Here is a 20,627-nt window from a genome sequence, read left to right as displayed (position 1 = left end):
ACTGCAGTTTAGAATTGTGTAATTCTTGTGTATTATTTTCTGTTTTCAGTAATTAACAACAATTTTAATCCTCTTAGAGTGTTGTAGGGAAAAAAATCGTACAACTAAGTAGTATTGTTGTGTAATAGTAGCCTATATTTTGTCGTGTGATCTTTGTGAACTATCTTAGACAATATTTCTTTCCTTTCATTTTTATGTTGCACAGAATAAGTTATCTTCTTTCCCTTTTCTTTTCATTATTCAGTAAAGAATGGCTAAGGAGTGCAAGTGTAGGAACTGTGGGTGTGGCCAAGCATTAAGGAGTATGAGGGAAGAGTTGGAGAGTTTGAGGGAGATAATTAGGATTCTCTCAGAGGACAGGAACGAAAGTAGGCCTCCCTCAAACAATGTACAAGATACAGTAGGTGTAAAAGGGATGGGAAGGAAAGGGGGGAATTGTAGAAGACAGGTGGTCTAATGTTTTAAGGGGAAGGAGATTGCAGACTAAGGGATCAATTCAGGATCAGAATTCAGGACAGGTGTCTGTGAGAAATTGGTACCAGTCACTGCAGGTAGAACAACCAAGGGAAAATGAGGAACAGGGAACTGTTGATGAGAAGTGTGGAGGTAGGAAGAAGGGAAAAGGTAGGAAAGGGAAATGTGGAGTAGTTGATAGGAAAAGACAGGTGGAACTGGGTCATGGAATGGATAAAAGGGAGGACGAAGTAGCTTCTGCAGCTGTCAGGAAAGATAGGACTGACCAGGAGGGGAGGGGATCAAATGAGGTGGGTAGGGTTGAGGCTCTGGTCATGGGGATTCCATAGTTAGACATGTGGGGAAAGAAGAAGAAGAATAAGAATTGAAGCTCAGAACTGTTCCACATTTTCATTTAAACTTGCCTGGCCTTCATGCTGAGGTATCCTTCTAATTTTGTCAGTTCATTCCATGCATATTGGGGGTGGGGTGGGATCCCATGAAAAAAAAAATGAGCTGTCGCTTTGAACTGGAAGACTGACAAATCTAGGGCCAAACTACACATATGTGACTGCAACTGGTTGGATTGGAAGACCTTAGCTGCCAGCCTACGTGCTGATGTTTGAGTATACATAGAGGAGCAGGGAAAGATAAGCCTTTTCTTTTCATTATTCAGTAAAGAATGACTAAGGAGTGCAAGTGTAGGAACTGTGGGTGTGGCCAAGCATTAAGGAGTATGAGGGAGGAGTTGGAGAGTTTGAGGGAGATAATTAGGATTCTCTCAGAGGACAGGAATGAAAGTAGGCCTCCCTCAAACAATGTACAAGATACAGTAGGTGTAAAAGGGATGGGAAGAAAAGGGGGGAGTTGTAGAAGACAGGTGGTCTAATGTTTTAAGGGGAAGGAGATTGCAGACTAAGGGATCAATTCAGGATCAGAATTCAGGACAGGTGTCTGTGAGAAATTGGTACCAGTCACTGCAGGTAGAACAACCAAGGGAAAATGAGAAACAGGGAACTGTTGATGAGAAGTGTGGAGGTAGGAAGAAGGGAAAAGGTAGGAAAGGGAAATGTGGAGTAGTGGATAGGAAAAGACAGGTGGAACTGGGTCATGGAATGGATAAAAGGGAGGACGAAGTAGCTTCTGCAGCTGTCAGGAAAGATAGGACTGACCAGGAGGGGAGGGGATCAAATGAGGTGGGTAGGGTTGAGGCTCTGGTCATGGGGATTCCATAGTTAGACATGTGGGGAAAGAAGAATAAGAATAAGAATAAGAATTGAAGCTCAGAACTGTTCCACATTTTCATTTAAACTTGCCTGGCCTTCATGCTGAGGTATCCTTCTAATTTTGTCAGTTCATTCCATGCATATTGGGGGTGGGGTGGGATCCCATGCAAAAAAAATGAGCTGTCGCTTTGAACTGGAAGACTGACAAATCTAGGGCCAAACTACACATATGTGACTGCAACTGGTTGGATTGGAAGACCTTAGCTGCCGGCTGGCTGCCAGCCTACGTGCTGATGTTTGAGTATACATAGAGGAGTAGGGAAAGATAAGCCAGAGAGTCAGTTCTATTATATCAGTTTAACAGGAAGTAATATACTGTAGCTATTTTGAGGGTTGTTTAAAATAAAAGACCATAGTTGCAATGTGTTCCTTACAGGGAGAAGTCTTGAATCCTGTTCACGTGTTACAGTTTGCATTGAGTTATTTCTGCAAAGCAGGTTTTTCTTGCATGGCAGATATAAATTAAAATGAAGAAATGGGTCAGTTTATATAATTGATTTAATCAACGGTAATCACTAGGTGTTCACCTTTTTATAGAGAAGTCTCACAATTGAAATGAGAACAGAAAGGACAGTGACAGCTGTAGTGATTTTGATTGCAAAATTCGTTCTCCGATCATGAGCAACAATGAAGGATCGAGTTCAAGACTCCAATATGAATCCATGAATCTAGTGATGCAACAAGTCTATCTCCGTGTAAGTCACTGAGTTCCAACTATATTCCTAGTCCAGAAAAGAAACCTAAAGGGCCCACTATCAGCAATCCTTTAAAAGAAAAAGCTGTGACATTTTGGATTTATTAAGGAGGCAAGAAGTGGTAGTCATTTAGAAACATTTAAAGGCACTTTTACTTGGATACATCAGAATGTCACTTTAAAGTGGAAGAAGTAGGTGGAACATCAGTTGGGAAATCAAACTGGAAGAAAAGAATGTGTGTATGAGAAGCTTTATTCTCGCTTTCAGGAGGCTAGAAAAGCAAGAAGAAATATTAGTGATGATGATTTGTGACTGTGTGCTCTGGAAATTTTGCAAGCACTTCTGCCTATAAAGGGTGATTTCTGCCCATCTGGTGCATGTGTTGATTGATTCAAAAAAATAAACATAGAATTCAGAGCAGGATTATTACTAAATTTGTTTTATAACCCCATGTATATGATGATGCAAAAATTGATGAAGCAGCAGAGGAATTTGTAAAGACAGCCAAGGGGTGATTTATTAATTATATCTCCTCCTCAGTTTACAGAGGCCAGACTGGATTTAAGAGAGATGTGTGGTCTAAACAGATCCTATCTTTTGTTGGTGAAAGACACGTACACACCGGAGCACAATCTCTCAGTGCACTGACTCACTCGTGTACTAATAATACCTACGATCAGCATGGATAGTCACCTTTTGCCAAAATTATTTATTGTGTTACAGAAGCCTGTAGGAAGCTTTGGCCCAATAGTTTTGAAAAAAATTTGTTTAAAGATTATAACATTATTGTCACAGCTACAAAATCAGGGGAAATGGGAAAGGTAGAGTTAAGACACTGGTTTAGAGAAGCCTTCTTCCTATATTCAGGTAACAGTTGTGCTCTGATTCTTGACTCCTGGACCACATATGTTGATACAGCTTGTCTTTAGGACATTCCACCAGAAAAAACCATTGATTTATTTCAAATTCCTCCCTGTACCACTGGCTAAAGTAATGTAGCAATAGTTCCAGAGGTATACATTATTCAAATGAAATTATCCTAGGCATTACAGACATTGACTGAGGCATAAACCGCTGCCCTTGACTACAGAATCTTACCACAGAAGGCTGTGTAAACGTCTCAAATATGACGTAATTATGGTGTGAAAGGCAATGCTATAGATACAATTAAGGAAGCTTATGCAAATGGCTAGGGGTGCTCACTTCTGATGAAGGAAAATTAAGGAATGGCACTGAATTTAACCCATCTACAATGAAAGTTGAAGACTTTGTTGATTTAGGATATGGAACTCCTGATAACAAGAAGAATATTCTTGCCAATCATGCTGTTGTGTTTATGTTTATTTCTTTGTCATGTCTATGCAAGTAAAAATTCAACTCCTGGAAACATACTTTTGAAGGTATAAATTCAGGTCATTATTCAATAAAAACAATCTGGAATAAACATGACAAGCTTTTACATGTAATAACAAATAAAATGGTGTAGATGAATGTGGGGATCTCAATAAAGAATGGTAAAATGAAGAACATGTTTCTAAACCTAGTTGGTGACAAAAGGAATGTATGGGTATTTTCTGATGCTATTCGTATGTATTTTCAAGTGTATACTCAATTATTTCTATGATAAAGTAAGCCTGCTGTATAAAGGCATAGGAGTAAATTATAAATTTTACCAAAAATTCTTCCAAATTGACACACCTGAATTGTCGGTCTTCGAAGTTGTCCTAAGTTAACACCCTCCCACGTAGAACCAAACTCACTTCAGAGAATGAATGCAAGGCTGGCTTTTCAATTATTTAGAAATAGTGTTGCCAATGCAATTGAATTCTTCAAAGAAATCAAGCCTGAAGGATTTGGTGCTAGTGAGAATACAGAACATTTAACTAGAACCTCAATCTTGAAGACACGCTTAACTCCACATCGCCTGTTAAAGGATTGTATAGTTCTCCCTCACTTAAAATTGTACTGGAATTTTGAAAAAGCATCACAGCAGTGAAAAACATATTTGTATCTACAAAAACCATGAAAAGTACTCTTGAAATGACTTAAATTTGTAGAACAGGGCTACGTTTTAACAGCTTGATTTAATCAAGATCCCTTGGAGTGCCATTTCAGGATTTTGCATTCTCTATTTTGAGATGATCATCTTTCCCCCATTGACTTCCTATTTTTGCATATGCTGCAATCAGTGGATGTCCTAGCAAAACTTGTTATAAATTTGAATGCAAAGTGTGAACCCAAGATACGAGGCGTGTTTTTCAAGTGAGGTCCGTTTGAAAATAAGTACACAACGAAAGGTTATTTCAAAAAAGTAAATTTATTTTCAGAAAGTACATACTTCACTCAATTTTTTGACATAGTTGCCAAGTTTGTTCAAACACTTATCATACCTCGTAACCAATTTTAAAATACCCTCTTCATAGAAACTTACCGCCTGCTCCGATAACCAAGAGTTCACTGCCGTTTTCACGTCATCGTCATCATTGTACTGGTTGCCACCGAGGTGATGTTTGAGATGGAGGAATAGATGGTAATCACTCGGCGCAAGATCAGGACTGTAAGGTGGGTGGTCTAAAACTTCCCAGCCAAAACTGTCCAATAAATCGCGGGTCTGACCTGCAGTGTGAGGTCTTGCATTGTCATGGAGAAGGACAATTTCCTTTGTCAGAATTTTTTTTGAATCACTCGGCATAGCTTTCTCAGGGTTTGGCAGTATGCTTCTGCATTGATAGAGGTTCCTCGTTGCATGAAGTCGACCAACAAAATACCATGTCTATTTCAAAACACCGATGCCATGAGTTTGCGCTGGAACAGAGTCTGTTTGGCCCTCACCTTTACAGGAGAGTGTGTGCATCTCCATTCCATGCTCTGTTGCTTCGATCCGGGCGTGATATGCAAAACCAATGTTTCGTCTCCAGTTACGATCTGACTCAGGAAGCCATCACCTTCTTCGTCATAACGAGTCAAGAACTTCATCGCACATTCAAATCTTTGGTTTTTGTGGTCCTCTGTTAGGAGTTTCAGGACCCAACAGGAGCACAGTTTCCTAAACTTTAGGTGTTCAGAAACAATGTTGTAAAGCACTGATCTTGACCCGTCAGGAAATTTGTTTGAGAGACCTGTTATTGTGAAGCACCTGTTCTCACGAATCTTCGCTTCAACTGAAGCCACCAAATCATCTGTAATCAAAGAAGGGTGACCGGAGCGGTCCTCATCATGGACATTGTCACAGCCACCTTTGAATTGTCGTACCCACTTACGCACTTTGCTTTCGCTCATAACAGGATCACCGTACACTTCGCAAATCTGTCGATGAATTTCTGCAGCAGACAGGTTCCTTGCTGACAAAAAACGTATCACTGACTGAACCTCACATGCGGCGGGCGAGTTGATAGTCTTAATACCAATATAATGGTCCGTTATTGGACATTATAAATTTTCCAGCTAACTCATTCTTGGTTGCCTGCGTTTCGCCCTCGTGTGCTAAGTTAGGCTCGTCAGTTGGGACTTAGCACACCACCCAAGACGCAAGGCTAGTGCATACCGTGGAGGCCACTGCATAGGCTATTTAAAGCCACCAGCAGTGCCAATGCACTATGAGAGTTATGTCTCATTTCCAAAAATAGATGCCTGCCTGGCCATCAAATAATGTAGATGTTGATTCCCATACGGAACCTAAGATATTTATCCTGAATGAGTAAATTTATAATACCAATATAATGGTCCGTTATTGGACATTATAAATTTTCCAGCTAACTCATTCTTGGTTGCCTGCGTTTCGCCCTCGTGTGCTAAGTTAGGCTCGTCAGTTGGGACTTAGCACACCACCCAAGACGCAAGGCTAGTGCATACCGTGGAGGCCACTGCATAGGCTATTTGAAGCCACCAGCAGTGCCAATGCACTATGAGAGTTATGTCTCATTTCCAAAAATAGATGCCTGCCTGGCCATCAAATAATGTAGATGTTGATTCCCATACGGAACCTAAGATATTTATCCTGAATGAGTAAATTTATAATACCAATATAATGGTCCGTTATTGGACATTATAAATTTTCCAGCTAACTCATTCTTGGTTGCCTGCGTTTCGCCCTCGTGTGCTAAGTTAGGCTCGTCAGTTGGGACTTAGCACACCACCCAAGACGCAAGGCTAGTGCATACCGTGGAGGCCACTGCATAGGCTATTTGAAGCCACCAGCAGTGCCAATGCACTATGAGAGTTATGTCTCATTTCCAAAAATAGATGCCTGCCTGGCCATCAAATAATGTAGATGTTGATTCCCATACGGAACCTAAGATATTTATCCTGAATGAGTTAGCTGGAAAATTTATAATGTCCAATAACGGACCATTATATTGGTATTATAAATTTACTCATTCAGGATAAATATCTTAGGTTCCGTATGGGAATCAACATCTACATTATTTGATAGTCTTAAACATTTTGAAAGCACATAACAGAACCGTACAGTTTAGCTACAGAGCTGAAACTGAGCCAGTTGTTCCCGAGGCATGCCGATACACAACACACGTGCTCGTTGCGATATGCGCGAACTACTAGTGTCTACAAAAAAACCGACCTTACTTAGAAAACACGCTTCATAGAATCACCTCTTACTTCATTTGTAAATCAGATGTGTGCAATGGCTAGAGATAACAACAAGAAGAAGGGGAAGAAGAAGAAGAAGAAATTAAAGATTCCATGAAAGCAAAAGTCCAAGATAAAGCTGTAGTGAAGGAAAATTAAAATAATTCTTCCGTATGAAGGAAATCTCACTAAGGTAACCAGAAAGTGCAAAAATGGCCAAAAAATATATATATATATATATATATATTTTTTTGCTTAAAAAATCTGTATTCCTTTACAAACAATTCGATATGTCAAACATAGCAAAATTATGTTTTATCTTATTCAAAAAAGCTTTGAATATATAGCTAGAAAGTGCCACGCCCATTTTCAACTTGACTATCAGTTTCTGTATATCATCATCATCATTGCACAGTTCCAGTTTCCCGGGTACTGTTAATGAACCTCTTCCACTTCTTTCTGTCCATTTACAACTTGTCATGGAGAACATCATCCACAGTACATCCTCTGGTAACTAGATCAACCTTGATAATGTTCATCCATCAGTTTTTTTTTGTCTTCCTGCAGGTCTTTTCCCCTCCACCTGTCTTTCCAAATTTATTCTGGCTGTTCTTGTAGGTTCCATCCGCATCACATGCTCGTGCCGATGGATGTGCCGATTTGGTCTAAAAGGGATGTCTTTATTCTGGTTTCTTTCCTCACCTTCTCATTTCTTAACTTGTCTATCTTGGTCATCTGGATGGTGGATCTAAGAAATTTCATCTCTGATGCTTGCAGTCTTGATGAATCTCTTTTTGTGAGTGTGCGGGCTTCAGTCCCATAGGTCAATATTGGTATGAAATAGCTGTTAAACATCATCAGTTTGGCTGGTTTTAGAATCATGACATCCCATAAAAGTGTTCTTACTTCTTGGTAGAATTCTGATCCCTTTTGCACTCTGTTTGTAATTTCCTTTCTGACCGAATTATCACTGGAGATTACACTTCCAAGGTAAGGAAAACTGTCCACACCCTCTAGCTGGTGATCTCCTAGTTTTGCACTTGCAGAACGCTCTTCTCTGTTGACTGCCATCACCACTGTCTTGGTCTTGCTGATGTTGAGGTTATATACCTGGAACTGGGATTTCCATACGTTGAGTCTGGTTTGTACTTCCTCTTCTGTTTTACCTCAAATCATGATATCATCAGCAAAGGCCACTGCATTCAGTTCATCTAACTTTCCTTTGAAGTTCTTCATTATATTGTCCATAACAGTGACGAATAGTAGTGGGGACAGTGCACTTCCTTGTTGAACTCCACTCTTGGTCTCAGTCCATGAAGATCGACCTTCCCCAATTTGTACACAGCTAGTACAGTCTTTGTACAACATCTGAATTTTCCTTACTAGTCCTTCAGGCACATTTCTTTTCCTCAGGGACTCCCAGATCTTTCTCTTATAACACTATCATAGGCCTTTTCTGTATCCGGGAATACAATGACCAGGTTCTTGCCTTTCTCCCAATACTTTTCCATCAGCATGCGGGTGTTAAAAATTAAATCCATTGTTGATCTGTTACGTCTGAATCTATATTGCTCCTCCTCTAACTGTGGTTCATTGATGGTTCTCAATCTCCTTTCTATGATCTTCTCTAGAATTTTTTGCCCATGAAACAGCAGTGTTATTCCTCTATAGTTGGTGAGTTTCCGTCTGCTGCCTTCCTTAAACAGAGGAATTATAATGCTCTTGCTCCAATCTCTAGGTATTTTGTTGTCTGTCCATATGGCATTTAGTACTCTGTGAAGCCATTGTATACCCTGGATGCCTGCTGCCTTTATCATGTCTGCATTCATTTCATCTGCACCTGAAGATTTTCCTTTAGTCATATATTTTAAGGCTGTCTCAGTTTTTGTCCAAGTGATGGGAGGTTCCTCATTGTAGGCTTGTATTTCCAGTTCTGTATTTTGTTCTTGAACTGGTCCATTCAGCAGATGGTCGAAATGGTTTATCGGGACTTCTCTCATGTCACTTTCTGTCCTAACCGGATTTCCATTTTCATTTTCAAGTGCCTTTATGGTATTCATTGGCTTCCTTTTACCTCTGATAACACTATACAGTAGTTTCTTATTGCCTCTGTTGTCTTCCTCCAGTTTCTGAGTGAATATATTCCATGCCTTGGTCTTTTCTTCTGTAACTGTTCTTTTAACAATCAGTTTCTTGTTTCGGTATAATTGCTTGAGGTTTCTGATCTTTGCCTCGGCTCTAGTAAGATCCGGTTTATTTTTCTCCCGATCCCTTTCTTTCCGCAAGAGACTTCTTTCCCTGACTGCTGCTTTCACTCTTTCATTCCACCATGGTGTTTCCTTCTCCCTTGTTTTCATACTTGTCCTTTCACAAATTTCAGTTGCTTGCTTAACCAATGTGTCCCTTAGTCTGGTCCATTCTGCATCCCCATTTTTCCTTTCACCTCTTGGTAACAGGGTTTTTATTTTGATACTCAGTTCTCTTATCTGTTTTCTGGAGTTCGCATGCTTTGATTTTTGGCATTTTCCTGTTCTGTATTTTTGGCACATAGAAGTTTCTCAGGTTTGCTACTAATAGACAGTGGTCACTGTCAAGGCTCTCATTGGGTATTACCCTGACATCTGTTACCATTCTGTTCTTTTCTTCATCTGAGATGATATAATCAAGAGTCTTTTGTAGTCCATCCCTACTGTATCGTGTTATGTTATGGCTCTGTCTCTTCTTGAACCAACTATTTTTCACCACCAACCCATTCCTCATACAGAAGTCAAGGAGATGTTCACCTTCTATATTTCTTCCACCATATCCATGAGGTCCCATTACGTTCTCATATCCTGTCCTATCTGTCCCAATCTGTGCATTCAGATCTCCTATAATGATTACTCTCTCTTTACTAATAACTATTTCCAAATCATCAAGAAACTGGTTCGTATACTCTTGACAACATCCAGTTTTGTGAGGTGCATACACCTGTACCAAAGTTAGTCCCCCCCCTTAATGTATAGTCACCTTTATTATTCACTCACTAACATACTGAATGTCAACGACTCCTTCTAGATCTTTACTCATGATGAAACCAACACCATTCCTCATCTCTTTGTCATTTCTATGCCAATACAGTGTATACTGTTTTCTCAATTTCTTCATTCCTTTCCTCTCCATTTGGTTTCACTCAGCCCCAGTATCATACATTTCCTCCTTTCCATGAGGTTCACTAGTTCTTCACATTTTCCTGTGAGAATGAGTAAGTTGATGGTCCCAATCCGAGTTAGTCTCCTCTGGGATTTTTGCAAGACCCTGTCTATCATCAGGCCATAAATCATCATCTCTGACATGAGTCTGCTCATGCTAGCTTCTTAATTTAGTTGATAATTGTGTTCTGAGGCTCTTATATGTTTTGAAAGCAACTACAAATAAGCTCTTTTACTGGCTTGCTAGCCCTAATGTAATTGAGGATTTTCTTTCAGGGTTTACTCCCTTAGCCTTTGAAGATCCCTCCTCATCCCACAAGGCAGGACAAACTGGGGCAAATATTCATTTATAGGAAGGGGAGTTAGGGATTGGAATAACTTACCAAGGGAGACGTTCAATAAATTTCCAATTTCTTTGAAATCATTTAGGAAAAGGCTAGGAAAGCAACAGATAGGGAATCTGCCACCTGGGCGACTGCCCTAAATGCAGATCAGTATTGACTGATTGATTGATGTTCCATCTGTACCACCCCCAGAGGAATGGGTTGCCTCCACTGCCAGCTCCACCGTGCCGAATAATATTCTCTGCTTTTGCTGGCGTTGAGGTCTTCTTCACTTGTTACCCTGAGCTGGGACCTTTTACCAAATGTTACACACTGGGCCAGTGTGCTCTGGGACTCACATAGGCAGGGGCACCACTCCCTGAGCAGGACTGCCTCTAAGAGGGGTCCCTACCTGTTACAGTTTTCGAATAAAGGATGAAAATCCAATTCACTGTCTTTCTCTGAAGGAGCTGACTCATGGTGTAAGTACCAAAATTCTGTAGCAGTTGGTGGAACCTGCAGACATCAGCATGCCTTACCAATGCCAATAACGGAAGGTGAACCCTCTCTTATGAAAAAAATGTGTTCATGGAAAAATGCAGAATGTAAATGAAAGTCTGAACAACTGTATCTGGGTATTCAGACACTTGGGATAGGTGTGTATGATGCTGTGCTGACATTTAATGATCGTGTAGTATCAAGATTTAAAGTCTTAAAAACAATGAGAATATTACCTTGAAGTAACTGTAATAAGGCTCTTTGCTCCATTGACAATGCTTGGATACTCTATGCCAATCGTGCAGCTGAGGAATCAAGGACAGAAGGGAGATTGCAGAAGAAGGAAAAAGAGGGAGATAAGGATGGTCAGCAGGATTATTGCCCTGGGATAGATTAATGTAATTCACTACTATTATTCTTTTTCTTGATTCCCAACCAAAAAAAAATAAAATAAAAATGTTTGAATCTAAATGTACCATTTTCTCTGGACAGTTTGCACAAATCTTAATGAATTTTTTTACACATACAATCTAGTCTAATTTAATGCCTGGGAACTATGATTGTTTAACAACCATCTTTATTTTTCAGAACTGTATAAAATTACACACTGCAAAAAGCTTGGAAAAATTTTCAAAATAAAAAAAATAACATTTATTACCAGAATAAGGTAGACAATTTATTGTAGTTCCAGGAAATTAGCAACAACTGATGAACTTATAATAGAAAATTCATTTGTATTCCGTCAGTTGGTAATGAGAAAAGGGTAAAAAGATATGTCAAAGTTTTCAATATTTCCCCCATGAAACTGTCCACAAAAACATATCTGTTCAACTGGTGGCCTAAACCTGTGATAACAAAAGTGAAAGAAAACTTATATTAAGGATTCCTAAACATCTCCAGGAAAAATCAAGAAATTACATTGAAGAGAAAATATGAATGGTTGCATTTTACAGCGATTCGTACTCCCTAGTTACCTCAAACAGAATTTAGAGTTCTATCTAACAGACTACATAGTAACAGATACAACTGTTTAGACTGCATTTGCACCCCTATTCTTCATTAGCATCTTTTACCTTAATTATAGACTATGGCTATGATAAAGGTGTCACAAATTTGACATATCTCTCTCTTTGAATATTCCAGCTGCTTTTACTAGCAGAAATCTCAGAAAAACTGTGCTCAGAACATAATTTTCAGAACATATTTTTGAGTGCTTGAATAGTATATACTCCATTTTTTTCAGCCCACCAGATTTAGGATTCAGTCTTGACCATAGATGCAAACTTGCAGGAAAGCTAGTTTTCCAGCTCCTATCAGCCAAATCATTGTGAAAGTTCTCCAATACAGCCAATACCTTCATGGGTGAGTTCATTTTTATTTCTTTGTATGCACGCTGTGTAATTTGAAATTAATTCCATTTTGTCATAGTTGTTAATAGCTTTAAGAGATCATTTATCCTTGTGTTAAATTTATGTAAATAACTTTAACAGTAGATTATAATGAAAATGAAAATGAAAAACCTACAACCTGTTTTCCAGTCATTGACCGGGTCAGGGATGTAATGAATGAAACATATATAAGCTGTTATTACAATGGGGTCGCCACTCCCAAGGTGATTTTTATTAATGAGTGATAAATGCGATGAAATGATAATGGAGAGTGTTACTGGAATGAAATATGACAGGAAAGACCAGAGTACTCGGAGAAAAACCTATCCCACCTCCGCTTTGTCCAGCACAAATCTCACATGGTGTCACCGGGATTTGAACCATGGTAACCAGCGGTGAGAGGCCGACGTGCTGCTGTCTGAGCCACAGAGGCTCTAACAGTAGAGTACAATTAAATATAAATTACATATAACTGTATATCAAAATGAAACAATTGTCTTTCATTTATTGCAATATTTACCATACAGATATTTACAGATATTTCATTCCTGCCTCATATGATGTCATATACTCATTGGTTCTGCCATACCCCACAAGTGACAAGACTAACCTCAGTGACAAGAAAACCCTCTACTGCCAAAACTTAGTATCTATGGGAGTCATCTGCACATTTTTCTTTCAACTACTATGCTAACCTCTAGATGAAGACAATTACAACAGCAAATGATCTGAAGTCTTCTTATTTACATTCAATGGCTGTTGCTGCTGTACAATACTCAATTGTCCATTATGTTGTTAAATACCTATTTTAAGACTTCTAGCCTCCTTATTTTGTGGTCAGTTTTTGTAAGTGCAGATTAAAGCTTAAGAGGAATGAAGATAGCTAAAACTTAGTGTGTTTTTCTTACCTTATATTAAACTGATCTAAATTCAACCTCCCTGGAACAAAAACAAAATAACAACATTAAAAACGTTTGATTGTCAAAATAAAATTTATTTTATGCCAAGATAATGTAACCTAATGTAATAAAGTGAATAGAATGATAACAAATGTTTGCTCAGTTCTCTTCCCATACACAAAGTATAACCAGGTTTGGAAAAGTTGCAATAAATCTACTGTAAAGCAAGCAAGCAAGCTCAGAGATTTTGTACTTGGGTTTTACATGGAATTCAAACGAAAGGGAATTGACTTTCATTTTGAAAAATCCTGCATACATTGACTAGGATTTGAACCATGGCCACCTTAGTGAAAAGGCAGTGGAACGCCCGCTAATTAAACTAAACTATGGAATGATAATCCCAGAGTTTATTAATTCTCCTAAGGATGATGAAATGAGGCACTAAGTGAGAGAGTGGGCTATGTTGAGAATTTGGTAAATTTGAGTTACTGATACCCTCGGGTAGGGCATACATTCATCTTTCAGTGTGAAAAATATCAAACCCATCTGCAGGCTTCTTCCCTCCTTATTTAAGCAACTTACTTTATGCGATTTGCTAATCTTGCATTTATACTACGAGACAGTAGGCTATGCAAAGCAGATAGAAGCAATCATGATGTACACTACCTGTCAGTTATGCAAGCTGGTCAATAGCTATGCCTGTTCTCAAGTACGTTAATTGTGTACAACATGACGGATGGTGAAAGAGAAGTAAAAGTGAGTAGTTGTGAAAAAAGAAACAAATTCAAAATTATGATAAGAGGAAAAGAAAAAGGACTTAAGTGTTTAGGAACCTAGAATTACAGGATATCAGTGATAACTCAAACAAGGTGATTCCTGCAAAGCTGCAAGGTGTTGTATGTTAATGCAGCATGCAATCAGTGGCAGCTAATGAGAGCTGGTGTAAATACCACAAACTTGTATAAACTGAAAAATAATATATTGTACCCATGCAAATGGTATTTTATTGGATTTAGAGATGTAGGTTCAATTCTCGTAATGTAACACGGGTATACACATGAACAAGCATCAGCTGGTTACCAGGCCGTTCCGTTGCGGGCAAGCTAAACTTGTTAGGTGGTCAAGGACATCGATACGTCACTCGGCTTATGTCATACAGTGAGCACCAGATGACGAAAGGGGAGAAGGGTTCCAGAAAGATCTACACCAAATATAGAACAACGAATCAAGTCGCAGAATAGCTGTCGACCAATGAGAACGAATGAAGCAGCTCTACAGACGGCAATCTTCTGGAAGGAAGAGTGACAGAATGTCTTTAGTGTGTGAGACTGAGCGACAGAGGAATACAATAGTCACTGCTAATGGTATTGGAGAATTTAATTGACTATGAGACAGTACTGCACGGCATTATAGTATTCGAGTATGCTGGTATAAATTTTTGTATAAACGGGTCATCCAAGTATGATATCTCATTGTAGTACATTCAACTGGATGAAACATTATAAACCACGGACAGTCACAGCAAGACGTTACGCCGGAATTTTATTGCAGTAACTTATGGAATGTTCTGGTAGGCAGCACAAGGCAAATTAATCATCAAACTGGAAGCTTTGAGAGTGAACCTGGCCGAGGAACATTGTTTTGAAAGTATTGTAGTGGAGTATTCGAAATTATGACAACTCAATGAAGTCCTTTAAATGGATAATAGGGTCGAGATTTGAAGTTTTAATGAGTTTGAACCACATTGTACATCATTGTGCCAGTTAAGTATTGTAAGGCAAACTATTGGAATACAACAAGTGAGAATCCAATTCTAAAATCAAATTTTAATTTCAGCAAAATCTACGAGAGCCAGCTGTCATCATGGACCGACCAAGACGGAAATCCTGGGGAACTCTAGGACATTGCTGGAGTGATTCTACACTATCTGGGTGCACAGGAATCATGAGGTGTTAAAACCGACGTGTGTGAGCCAGCACGATGAACTTGTTCATCTATAATCCGCCATAATCCGGAGGAGGAACCTACATCTACACCTGCATACAAGACGCCGGAGAGATATATCGGAACAATAAGTACCTTTGTAACAATTTCCTTTCTTTCTGTAGATTGCTAGTCGGATTGTATTCTTATATAAAGAAACGTTGAATTTAGTTAGAGTAGTAGAATTTCGACAGTGGTGATGGTAGAGTAGACATTGGTTTATTGATTCATTGATCTCATTGTATTGATTTTCTGAGATGTTGCTGTGTTGATTCATTGATTAATGGTGAATTTCATGAGGGTATGAGCATAATTGAAGACTGGAAAATCCAAAAGGGCTAAGTACCAAAATGAAAGTTTTGAGATAATTAAAGAAAACAAATATATTCCCTGTAGAGTTACTTGATACAAATAATACAGTCATACTGCACACTAGAGGCTGCTGTGGCCTGGTAGTTAACTCACAGACTTAACTGAACAACCAGTAAGCACATAGTACCAAAACAAAAATGATAATTTAGAAAAGGGCTAAGTCCATTTTTCTTTTGATGACAAAAGGGGTAAGTCCATTTTTCTTCTGATGTAAACAAATTATTACAATAGCAAGAGGATGTAGAAGGAGAGTAAGAAATACCTTCTTGTGACATTTTACACACTTTTAATTACAAATATCCTGGTAAAACTTCCTATGATCTTCAGGTAAATATTGAATCATGCTTAAAAGGTCTTTCTTCTTCTCCTTTGAAATATAATGGCGGTTCTCAACTTGCTTTATTTCAATATGTTGGAAATCTGAAACAGATTTTCCCTTCTTCAGGACATTAAATGTCATCCACTCTTCAAGCTCATTCAGGGTTCTTTGTATTTTGACTTCTCCTGGGGCAGTTACTCGGATCCAAGATGGAGTTGATATATTCAGTTTGTTGGTGGTGAGCAAGTTATCTCCTGCTGTGTTAAAGTCCAGAAAGTGAGAGTCATGCATTTCCAAAATTCTGAATGGCTTTGCATGACGTGATGATCTCACTTTCATCATATCATCGGGAATAAAACACTTCACTGTCTTCCTTTCTCTTTTCGATCGTTGCAAAATCTCGATCGCATGCCAGAAAGCTATGTCCAGATATGAGATATTTTGGTCAATACATTCAAACACACCACAAGAAACAAGGAACATGTACGTACATGTACATTTTGTGCGGAGAAGTTGTCACTCCATACACACAGCTTTGTCTTCATTGTAATGCTATGTAGTTGATTGAAAATTGTAAATGAACAGGACGCGATTTCATTGGCCCCCCTGCCACCTTAACTCTCATTCCACATACACATCATTGCGTCAGCAGTGTCATGCATATGTACTCCGAAATTGTAACATGAGAGTTGTCTTAAATGTGTAAGGAATGGTACAAACATTACCTGTTGGAGATCTATGGATACAGTGCACGTATCACTATCTGGTAACGTTGCAAACTTTGCATCACTTCTTAACAGTGATGCGGCTTTTTCGGCTTTGCGATGGTGCAACTAAAGTTCTTGCTTAGCTTTGTAAGCATTCTGGTGATTTGCCTTAGCTTCTAGAATGAGTCGGTCAGATGTTCGGCCTGTATCTGATTGTGGCTTTCGGAAGGATACGTGTGGAAAATCCGTAAGGAAAACTTTTCTGTAAAATTTATATGTCACATTAGTATCTGGATATTTTACTTTAAAAGCAGTAAATAGCCTGTTCATATTAAGATCAGGGCTTAAGTACTCTTTCGTTGTGCGCTTTCGACTGTAGTGACTCACATCTTTAGGCAACATTTTAATGTGGTTCCGAACCATCTGCCAATCTTCATCTGTGTATTTTCTGTTAAATGCTCCTCCTCTTTTGTCTTCGAAAACAGTATCACCGCCCTTTTTCTTCTGCACCATCAACTGTATTTTTTTCTTCGAAATACCAAAAACATCCATTATGGTCTTCTTACATACCTGTTTATGTCAACCCACACCATCAGGAACCGTAAAAATCAATGTACACTGGCGGCGACTTCGCTGTGGATCTGCATACTTTCCGTTTCGCCGATGTTGAACTAGAATAGCATCCATGAGCTCCATTAAAAAAGTGCGTTGTGTCTGCTCATCTTCCTGATAGAACATAGTAAATAAATTCGTCTTATGTTCTGCTGACAAGGAGTGACAATCATACCCGCATTTGCAGGTAAACCTAAAACCAAAATATTGCAAACGTGTTAGTTGTGATGCAACAAAGTTATATTTGTATATTACTGTCACTAATAACACTATAAGAAATCCAGGAAACTAATATAATATTCAATGAATATCATGCAATATTACTGTGAAGCATTAAATTTTAACGCACTGATCTCGTACCTGCATGCTCTGCTGTTGCTTGGATGTTATTGCTTTTCCTGTTCTTGTCTTGTATGATAAACCAGACACTTTCCTTTTCTTCTCCACCACTCTCTTACTTACACTTTCGAGTTTTCTTTTCATTGTTTTTGGTCCAGGACAGTCTACAGAATCACTACGCACTGTAACATCAGCCATCTTCATTAACATATGGCGACTGATAAAGAGCAGAGCGCCAGTGGCAGAAAGTGGACTTAGCCCCTATCGACATTCATCATGCGTTGGATGTACCACCGGCGCAATCTACGACCAGTCATAGAAAACTGTCAGGAGCACGTACGGACTTGGAACCTTTCGTCAGGCATTGGCCTCAATACATACCTCCTACAGGCAGCAAAATCTCATTTTTCACAAAAACGGTACTTAGCCCCTTTGGAATTTCCATTCTTCAATTAAGGTCTTCAAAATGGTTTACGGGGAAAATGAAGTGTAATAATAATGACGATGAAAGATTTCATTAAAAATCATGACGATAATAATAATAATTTATCAGTCAGTGTTAAAGCAATGATTTAACCAAAGCTTTGGTAGAGAATGACTTGTGAAATAATTCTGACCTTAGAAGGGAAGGTGATAGTTGTGGTCAGTTGACAGTTCATCGGGATGATGCACTTAGGAATAATAATCAGGAAATAATAATAAGTCAGAATAATTTAAATTTGTTGTTGAGAGATAAATATGAGTGTCAATTGTGTGATGATTCTTTTTTATGAATATATGTCAACATGATGACCGCTAGGATACATGTTAGTCATTAAGGTATTTGTGATTATAGTGATATTATTAGTCATTCAGGGAATAATAATAATAATAATAATAATAATAATAATAATAATAATAATAATAATAATAATAATAATAATAATAATAATAATAATAATAATAATAATAATAATAATAATAATAATAATAATAATAATAATAATAATAATAATAATAATAATATGGCTCAACGACTAGTATTATGTAAAAGGAGACTTAGCAATTTTTCCATGAGGCTAGATGAGTGCATTCTTCGAAGTGTCTGTAACTGATAGTAATGATGATTTTATTCATCCAGATTTTGGTCATTTATGGCATGTCATGGTGTTATTCATTGCTATGATCTGTGAATATGATGCAAGGGTCTTCAACTTAATCCAGAAGAGAGATATAATAATAAGATAATAATAATCTTGATGCTGTGATCAAATTTGCTGATAATAATTGGGGTAGATTGAGCAATTGCGTGATGGTCTATCAATGTATTTTAAACCGTAGAGATGTTTTTGTTTTGTGATTTTTCATGGATTCTTGTCATGTGGATTTTTGGTTCAGTTTGTTGCGCATTTATGTGATACTCTATTATCCAGCTATAAATAACTTAGAAAGTGGATGATTGTTTAAAAATTTAAATATACGAATACAGTCGGACGTAATATGAGGAGGAGAAACTAGCCAAAGAATTTTCCAAGTTTTGTAAAAGAATTTTTCCAAATAAATTTGTCAGGATCTTGTAAAAGAAATTTTCCAAAGAAATTTGTCAGGAATTTGTAAAAGGAATTTTCCAAAGAAATTTGTCAGGAATTTGTAAAATAACTTTTCCAAGAAATGTTCATAGTGTTTCTTAAAGGAATTTCCAGAGAGTTAATTGAAGAATTTTCTAAAGAGTTTGTGAAGAATTTGGGAATTAATTTATAGGGATTAGCCAAGAGTTTGAAAAGGAAGTTGAAAGTATTGGTAAAGACATTTATTCTTTAAGGAAAATATGGTGTAATTAAATGATCAAATGTAGCAATATTGGTTATAATGACGTTTTTGCTAACATTGTGGTCTGTTCAGTGTTACAGTTCATAAATCAACGGTTCAGACCAGAAGCATGGTTTCAGACAAGAAGTTTATGCAATGATGGATTGTAATGAATGGAACCCATAAGCAGCATGTGTATATAAGTTCTCATTAACCCCTCAGCGCCGACCTCTATACGTGGTATAGACCCCCTTTTCTTCCGTAGCCGCCGACCTCTATACGTGGTATAGACCCATACATCGTTTCGCATTTACGGCTATAGCCCGAAGAGTTTTGGTGTTATGGATATGCAAATTGTTTTGTTTCCAAGAAGACATTTTCGGGTTTATCAGTGTTCTAAATAAGAATTGAAAATCGTTAAAGTGTAGTTGCTTTTGGAAGGATAAATATTTGTCAATTATGTCTGAGCACCAATCCCTGCTTTTTTAATAGTCCGTTTGCTTCATTCTTTCCCACAGAATAAAATAAAGAAATGATGATCTGAGAAGTTTGTCTTTTCATGTGATGTTCTTTGCTCTAATTTTGTATTAAGAGTGTGGTTTATTTATTATATTTGTCTTTATTTTTCAGCTTGTAGTCTTTTCGTAACTCTCCACGAGTGCTCTGTGTAGGCATCAGTTAGTGCTGCTTTCTGTCATACGACACGAGAAGCAGTTGTGCATGGTACATATCTCGTTTGAAAGACGATGTATCGACCTTTTAATCTGAAATGTGTATCGAGTTGGTTTGATTCGTCATAAATGTTATTCCCCTTATTCAGTTTCGTCCTGCCACTTTCGGTCCCGCTGCAGCTTCATTAGCTTGTGTGACGCACCGCGCTCAATGGCTAGCTCCTGCTGAGAGTAACGTGCTTGAAATATTGTATAATTCAAATGAAAGTTTAGCTGGAAGTAGTAGTGGCAGTATTAGCAGTAGTGATAATGAAATAAATGATGTGGCTGTGGCCGATGCAGTGGTAAATGATGAGAGTGACGATGAGGAGGAACCAGTACTTGGAAATTTCGTGTAGGAGTCTATAGATACGCATACAGGTCAAAGGGAAGTTTTCAACAGTGAATTATGATTCCTAGATTCTCCAATAATATTTAGGCAAGTCACAGGGAGAAACATTGAGCAGTTATCTTATC

At 38.2% G+C, this 20,627-nt stretch overlaps 1 protein-coding gene across 1 annotated transcript in view; it reads right to left on the bottom strand.

Moving 5' to 3' along the window:
- The window catches only part of LOC136875921 (uncharacterized), a 163,537-nt gene that overhangs the window by 24,416 nt on the left and 118,494 nt on the right, over nucleotides 1-20,627 (bottom strand). The window contains exon 7 of the mRNA XM_068228255.1: nucleotides 13,330-13,360. Coding sequence (XP_068084356.1) covers nucleotides 13,330-13,360 — 31 coding nt within the window. The remainder of the gene's footprint in view (nucleotides 1-13,329; nucleotides 13,361-20,627) is intronic.

This window comes from Anabrus simplex, chromosome 6 (genome assembly GCF_040414725.1).
Source record: "Anabrus simplex isolate iqAnaSimp1 chromosome 6, ASM4041472v1, whole genome shotgun sequence".
Classification (NCBI taxonomy): domain Eukaryota; kingdom Metazoa; phylum Arthropoda; class Insecta; order Orthoptera; family Tettigoniidae; genus Anabrus; species Anabrus simplex.
This window is presented reverse-complemented; position numbering and strand designations above follow the sequence as displayed.